A 7761-nucleotide genomic window follows, 5' to 3' on the forward strand; every position below is an offset into this window, starting at 1 on the left:
AATTAAATTGTCTAGAGACAGGACTAGGGTTTGCTCAAAATGGTCAGGGTTAGCTGAAATCTTTTAGGTGTAATTTAAATGCTTTATTTAAGCTACATTTTGGTAATCCAAGTGCACCTTCCAGTACACTTACCATGTAACGACTTTTCTCCTCTTTGTGATGTAGTGTTATTAAGTATTGCTGTTACTTTGTTGAGGAGGGTGATGGACGGTGTGTGCGCACCCTGTTGCCTATTTCAATTAAGCTCTCTATTCTTCATTTACTACTAAATCCTCCTTCATATCTTTGTTTTAATAGATGGTTCATTATGTTCTAGGATAGAAAATGTAGGCCATTACTTCTCCCTTCATATGCTATACAACTTGACCTAATATTTTTATGGTTTCATGATTTTGCTCACTTTGGATCCCTATTGAAGTTATAACTCACCTAAACATCCACACAGGGAAAAAACATACACATACAGGGAATGAAGACTGTCTATTGCCCATGCTATGATATACGGCTGACATATGCTATAATGCTGATCCAGTAGTACACATGTTTGGACAAACATTCCTAATTGAGTATGAAAGTGGACTCAGAGTTAAATAGGAGAAGGCAGACCATCTTGGTTGCAGTTAGGAAATTATTCAGTACTTTTAATGAAGTTTCTCCCCTTCCCCCCCCCAAAAAAAAAGGCCCACTCATATTTTTAACATCGCTATTCTTCAGTGATGCTATGGCTGAGAGTCATATAAGGTCATTGTTGCTAAGGAACAAAAGTTTTAGGTCATCCCAAGGGTACCAGTAAAGCTCATAGTGAATATGAATATGGAAATGACCCCAAGGATATTTTCAGTGAGTTATAGGTTTAAAAAAGGATGAGTTTATCATAATGAGAAGAAAAGTAAGGCCATATGCTTCTCTATCACCATCCAGTATCAAGGTATCTTGACTTCCTGGAATGAGAGGGGACCATTTCCCTCCCACACCTTCCCTGCAAAGAAAATTGAACATGGACAATAGTTGTATAGGATATGAAGTTGCACAGGACAGTAGGTAGCACCGGGAGAAAACTCTATCTGTGAGAAAACAAATCCATCAAAATATCAAAGAAAACATAACAGAGGGTCAACTTCATGATAAAATACAGATTTAATATAATTTTATAGTCTCCTGATATATCAGTCTAATCAAGGTCTCTAAAAATGAAATTAAATCTGGCAAGACTTTTAATTAAATGTTTTATTGGTGCTCCTTTTTTTCCTACATAATCATCCTTTCCAAAAGATTGCCTGTCTTGTCCTAGGAGAATCCTCCATCAAAGCAAAGATGAACAGCCAAGCCAAGCAAATGAGCACATGGTGTATCTGATCATGTTGTCTCATCCCCCACTAGTTATTCAGTATTTCTTCATAGACTTGCATACTTTGAGTCCTTTTAGTCACATAAGACTTTTCCTTAACTAACCTATTATAACTTGTCCATGACATGTTCACAGAGCATTTCATTAACACATTCAAGAAGTGTGCCAGCGATTCCAGTCAAGCTCTTTGATTTATAGATTTAAAAATCCTTCTTTCCTTTTTTTCTGAATCATAGTTTTATTTAAATAAGTTTGAATACATTTACATAATATTTAAATTTTTAAAAATGAAGAAAAAAACTTGTCTGCTATTTCATGTGGCTTTGGGCAGCTATTGCTAGTAAATTACAAACTCCATGATTATTAAATTGACTGTTTTGATATATTAGTACAAAATTTATTCTTTTGTCTAAAGTTTAATTCAGGTAAAGTTGGCCTATGGTATGATGTGCTCTCCATTTGTGCATTTCCCAGAGCTTGACACACTACTACTCCTGAAAATGTCTGATTAAACACTGGACTTTGATGTGATTGATGTAAGAAAATATCTTCATTGCCCCAAAATGAAACTCCTTCCTGGTCAGATGGTGCAAGTCATCAGAATCTCTATTCTGCCACCAAAGGCTAACTTTTTATCTTGGTGGTATAACTGGGCTGGCTGTTGGTGTCCTTAAGTTACTCTTCTAAGTTTCACCAAGGGCATCTCAGAGGATGGTAATGTCCTCTTAAATGGACAAGGGAGCTCTGCAGAGGAAGTGCCAAGGAGTCTCTGGACAGGTGTGGTCTCAGATGCTACTAAAGCTTTGGACTTGACTGGAACATTGGATTATTTGTATGTCAGTCTGGGCCCTACCAGATCTGACCATGACTCTCTTTAGTTTTTTAACATGAATGAGTTATACTAGTCCAAGTTAAATGGTGGACCCCCAAATGGTTACATTATACAAGCTGTAAGATTTTTAAACTTGGATAAGGACAGAAGGGAATTTTTCTACTCATTGCAAGGAAATCCTTACTTAAGTTTCAGTGAGCTATCAAGCATGTAAAACCCATGAACCTTTCAGCTGGTCATCCTAAGCCAATCCAGTCGTAATGAGGAACTAGTATATGTTCTTGTGTTGGCCATCTTGTCGCTGGATTACTTCTCCATATTCTGGATGCTCAATTATAATCCCTTTGCAGGCAAATTTCTTCTTGAAAATCTTCACGAGTTTCTTTTTTATCATAATCCTCAGCTATCCCCTAGACAGTAGTGAGGGTCTTCTTACCATTTCTCTGTTGAATTTGTGTATGGATAATGTAATCCTCAGTCCCAGCAGGAAGTAGGTCTTGACCCTTACTTGCATCAGCAAAGCACTCGAAATATTGGAGGTTCTGGATGGCAGACATACTATACAATTCTTTTTTCTTGATGGAAATAGTCTGTGGAAAGCAGTGGCAGAAGATGGGCGGGGGGGGGGGGGGGGGGAGGAGGGGGTGGAACATCAGAAAGCAAGGGAAGTACTGGCTGCTGAGTCCTTGGCAGCAGCTCAGTGACTAGGACCCCTTCTTCCCTTTTTTGAAAAATGAAGCATCTATCCATTTCCAATTGCAGAATCACAGAATTTCAGGACTTCAGAATTCAAAGGAACCCCAAACTCTAATTGTTCCAATCCATACCTAAACAAGAATTCCCACTTTAATAAATGCTGAAAGTGATCATGTTGCCTTTTCTTCAAGACCTTCAATGAGACAAAAAAAATCTCTCTTGCTGTTGAATAGCCTTAAATGTTAGGAAGCCTTTCTTTTACCTCAAGTCTGAATTTGTCTCTGGTTCCTGAATTTCCTTACATAGTGAAATTTCCTGATATTCAATGATATCTCTCCCTATTTATCTTTTATTCTGATATCTATCCTGAATAAAGTATATGTCTTCATAGATCAATGAATTCTTCCTCTGGCATTTCTATTCACCTCAGTTTTTTAAAGATTAGCTACAGTGCTTTATCAGTGATAATAATAAGTTCTTTCGGTACCTTGGATATAGTATTATCCGGACCTCATAATATGAACTTACTTGCAGTGACTAGTTGCTTTCTTACCATTACCTCATTATCTTTATTTCAGTATTCTCTTAGCCATTTTATTTCCATCTTTTCCATTCTAAAGAACATCATCCTTGGTAGAGAAATAAATAGAATGTGAGTATTTCTACCTTCTCTCCATTATTCATCACCATCATCCTATCTACCCCCATAAGTTTCTCGATTCTCCTCTTCCCCTCAACACAGCTTTTAATGAGGGAAAAGGAGAGAAGCTGCAAGCTGACTTTGTTATCCTTCTTGCTGAGTTATTCATAAAATGTTATTTTTATTTGTACAATGATAAAGTCCAATTAATCCAGAATAAATACAGAATAAAATAATATTCAGTATGTTTTTAATGTTTCTATTTTTATACCGCAGATTGTAAAATGAGCTTCTCTCTCTAATCCCAAATTGAGAGGGAAAAATTTATTAGCTTTGTCCCAATTTTGACATATTCTAATGTTTTAAGTAATAACAAAATAAACAAAAATCCATATTTAAGATAACAATGAATGGAAACTGAGAATCATAGGCAACAAATATCCAAATAGCAGGAATAGTTTTAATAAGACTTTGATGTTATATATACAAAAAACATTCGTAAAAAGACATTGTAGCACATGAATAGTAGTTATTTTACTATTTTAACATCTTGGTCATTTGAATTGTTTAAATAAATGCTTCTATATATGATCTTATGAATATGAATTAATTCAACCAGGGTTTAGAGAAGTGTTAGGTTATTTTTATAGCATTGCATTTTAAATGTACCCATTTTCTTAACATGATATTATCTATACATAGAACACTCAAAAACAGAAATAGTATAACAGAAAAGATAAATAGAAATATTGAGCCTATCCCACAGCTATCATGACTAGATGTCTTAAAAACTATAGGATTTCTAAGAAGATGAACCCTTTTTTTTTTTAACATAACTTTCTTAGAGACTATTGTATTTTTACGTGTATTTAGTTGTGTATCAGGACTTTTATGGAATAGTAAATTACTTGTTGCATTTCATTTGTGTATTTGAAATTAATGCAGCACTACAGGTAATGAAGTAAAGAAATGGAGATAAAAATCTGCCTGCTTAATACTATTCTGCTAGTGTATTATATACAGTGAATATTATAGCTTTTTAAAGTATTTTCCTTTATTCACAAACTAATCACTTCTTTTGTTTAATTTCCTAATTATTTGTCTGTGATTCTATCCTTTACTTTCCTTATTTTCTATCTTGTTTTGGAACAGGTATAGGCAGAGTGTCTTTTGGAGCTTTCTTAGGTAGGTGAAGTTGAAATTTCCTTATATTAAAAAAATAATAATGCTAATAAAGACAAATATTTTTGAGAGAGAATTGCTAAGAAAAATCCAGATCTTTGTTTAACTTTTCAGTTCTTTCACTAATTCACTGTGTAAAAAGTCACTTAGTCTCCTTTGCCTCTGGTTTGTGATGCACTACTGCCCCTGTGGACATATGCACAAGCTCATCAGTGATTTTGTTAAGATGTTTTTACCAAGATATCGTGTCTTATTCAGCCTTAAGAGTAAAATCTTTTCCAAAAATATCTCACTTAAAAAATTTGCTCATATTGAAGTAGTCTTTAAAGGCTTCCTCTTTATGCCCATTAATTTGACCATTTATTCTGCCTCAAGTTTTTCTTTTATATTATCTATATATATATAGTGATCCATAAAAATTCAATTCACCAAAAATATATTAGATACCTACCCTGTGCCAGACACTTTAATAGGCATTTTGTGATACAAAGGCAAAAATAAAATCATCCTTACCCCTAACTTAAAGATTTTTCAGTGTACCACATTTTAAGTGTTCACTTTTAAGTTCAGGAGAACTCTTAAACCATGATACTTGTTGCATGTATTATCATGTACCACAGGTGAAATTATGTCCTCAACATTTTTGTAGATAAAATCTGACAAAATTCCCACATAGTGAGCTTTGGCCTGTTTCCTGAATTTTAAATTGTATATATCGTCACATTTTCCATGTTTCCTTCATGTAAAATTAGATTGACCTGGTCATAACGAATGCCATTTTCTCTATTGTTACACAAGTAATGGGGCAACCTCTCCTTTTCTCTCCCTCCTCCCCCTCCCAAAAAAAGGGAAAAGCTACTATTACCAAAAACAAAACAAACAAATAAAAAAACAATATGTTAACACTAAGTATCTCACAGGCATTCAGGGAAACATTACAATTCTGCCTAGTTTAATGCATTGTTGAATGTTTGTTTGGTAAGTTTTGATGACAATAATTATATTCAGTATTTCTTTTTGTCAGATGTTTAATTGAATGAATTCTAAAAACGTTTAATAGAAATAGCATCTCAAAGAAAACAAAGGAAAAGCATGAAATTTAGAGTTATACTTCTACATTTATTTACCTATGATTTTGTAAAGGACTTGAGGGAAATGTTCAAACAATTTTAAAGAATGTTCTTTGGTGTTGTGCCAAGGAAGTTGAAATCTTTATTCTTTCACTTAGACCTTTTTCTTTTTGTTCCTCATATAGATGTTGCCTTTATCACAACTGTGACCTTCCTGTGGAAAGTGTCAGCAATCACTGTCGTAAGCTGTCTTCCACTGTACATTCTCAAATACTTGAAGCGTAAACTTTCCCCACCGAGTTACTCCAAGCTTACCTCATAGAAGGAACTCTCCACCTACAATCTCCTCTCTCTACCCCTTACCCCACCATTGCTACTTCAACTGGGATTTGCTTTGGTACCTCCCACGACGTTTAAGTGACTTCAGGGTTTGTGATGTGCTACTGAGAGAAAAATGGAAAAAAAAAAAAAAAATGGAGAACATAAATAGGAAAGGCCACATCTGCTGTGTAAGTACTGAAAAGAAGATAGACTTTAACTAATAGCTCCAAAAGGGGGGAAAACATCCATTTTTGGTTTTTTTTTGTTTTTTTTCCCAATCATTCCAATTTCTTTATTGATCCTAATTTATTTTCTGTTTAAAATGCTGCTTAATTATTTTACTGTTACTGCACTATTCTATAATACAAAATGAAAGTTTATTTGACATTATGTAATAATTCCCCTACATTCAAGCTTTCCTTGATGCTATTGTGTAAAAACATTCATTCCTAATTAATTAAAGTCTAATAAAATCTAGAAGCCACAAATGCCGTGGTCTGTATTTGCTACTATATATTAGTCTTCATCAATTGTTGATAAATATGAGCTAGTTAACTTACATATGGATGTCTGCCTAGCATAATATTGCTTCAGGAATTATTACTCTTCTTTCTGTACTCACCATTCCTATCTTGCAGATATTTAGAAGTCTGAAGAAGTCTGATACTTTTGACACCAATAGCCAATTCTCTAAGTGCACATTAAAATCAAATAGTTCACACTGTAATAGTTCTCTGTGCAGTTCCATCACCACTTACTCACTCGTGCAACTAGATAGTAAAAGGCCTTGTTATTCAGCAAATGTTTTAAGCATTTCTATCCATTTTGTACTTGGAAAACTGCACTCAAATGTAGCTTCAAAAAACATTTCTACAACTTGTAGATATTGTATTAGCCAATATGTTTCTTACTTTATAATCTGTTTACTTAGATTACTCAGGTTGAAAACCAGCCACATTCTAATAATGTTATGGTAGAATTATCCTGCATCTTCCAAACTGTAATTTATGTTCTCTATGAGCCAGATCAATCTCTGTTTGATAAGATGTTTGTAATGAGCAAATCAGGAGGATATTATTTCAAATCATTGTACTGTATAATATTTGCTCAGTCTTTACTTCAGTGTATTTAATATTCATCCAGGCCATTGATTAGATATAAGAAAAAAGTAAAGGCCAAGCTTCTTTTTAAAAAAAATAATTGTTTTACCTTTCTAACACCATTATATTTCATTCTATTGGGGTGGGTCTGTTTTTTACAATAGATGGTTTGGGGTTGTTGGTGATGTCTTTTTTTTTTTTTTTTAATGTTCTCCAATTTAATTTCTCATCTAATGTCTTGACATATGTTGCCCTGAAATGTTACAGATTGCTGTTAGAGAAATTCCAAAATTGGTTCTTCACACAACCATTTCCATCAATCTGCCTTGGACCTACCTGAATTAATTGCACTTATTTAGAGGGTTTTTTTCCCCAAACATATACTTTTGTATGTTCCTCTTTTCTTCAGAGAATATCATTCACCATAACAAAAACAATAAAGTTTAATTTCTATTAAGTAATGTTATAAATGGGTTATATATTGAGCTCCAGTAGATTTGCTTTGAAGCCAAATTGCCAAAAAAGCTTGACCTTAAGTTAATTCTTGAATATCCCCACCAGATGTCACTGT

General features: G+C 33.9%; 1 protein-coding gene and 1 pseudogene across 2 annotated transcripts in view; one reads left to right on the top strand and one right to left on the bottom strand.

Moving 5' to 3' along the window:
- The window catches only part of ATP9B (ATPase phospholipid transporting 9B (putative)), a 431234-nt gene extending 424656 nt beyond the window's left edge, over positions 1-6578 (top strand). The window contains exons 29-30 of one of the 2 annotated variants that reach the window (XM_051970554.1): positions 4670-4702; positions 5955-6578. In XM_051970554.1, coding sequence (XP_051826514.1) covers positions 4670-4702; positions 5955-6091 — 170 coding nt within the window. In that variant the 3' untranslated portion in view covers positions 6092-6578. The remainder of the gene's footprint in view (positions 1-4669; positions 4703-5954) is intronic. The other variant, XM_051970555.1, reaches the window with a different exon arrangement.
- LOC127545957 (eukaryotic translation initiation factor 1-like) lies at positions 2384-2774 on the bottom strand (annotated as a pseudogene).
- Positions 6579-7761: the final 1183 nt, after the last annotated feature.

The sequence above is a fragment of the Antechinus flavipes genome, chromosome 1, assembly GCF_016432865.1.
Source record: "Antechinus flavipes isolate AdamAnt ecotype Samford, QLD, Australia chromosome 1, AdamAnt_v2, whole genome shotgun sequence".
In the NCBI taxonomy this organism is placed as follows: domain Eukaryota; kingdom Metazoa; phylum Chordata; class Mammalia; order Dasyuromorphia; family Dasyuridae; genus Antechinus; species Antechinus flavipes.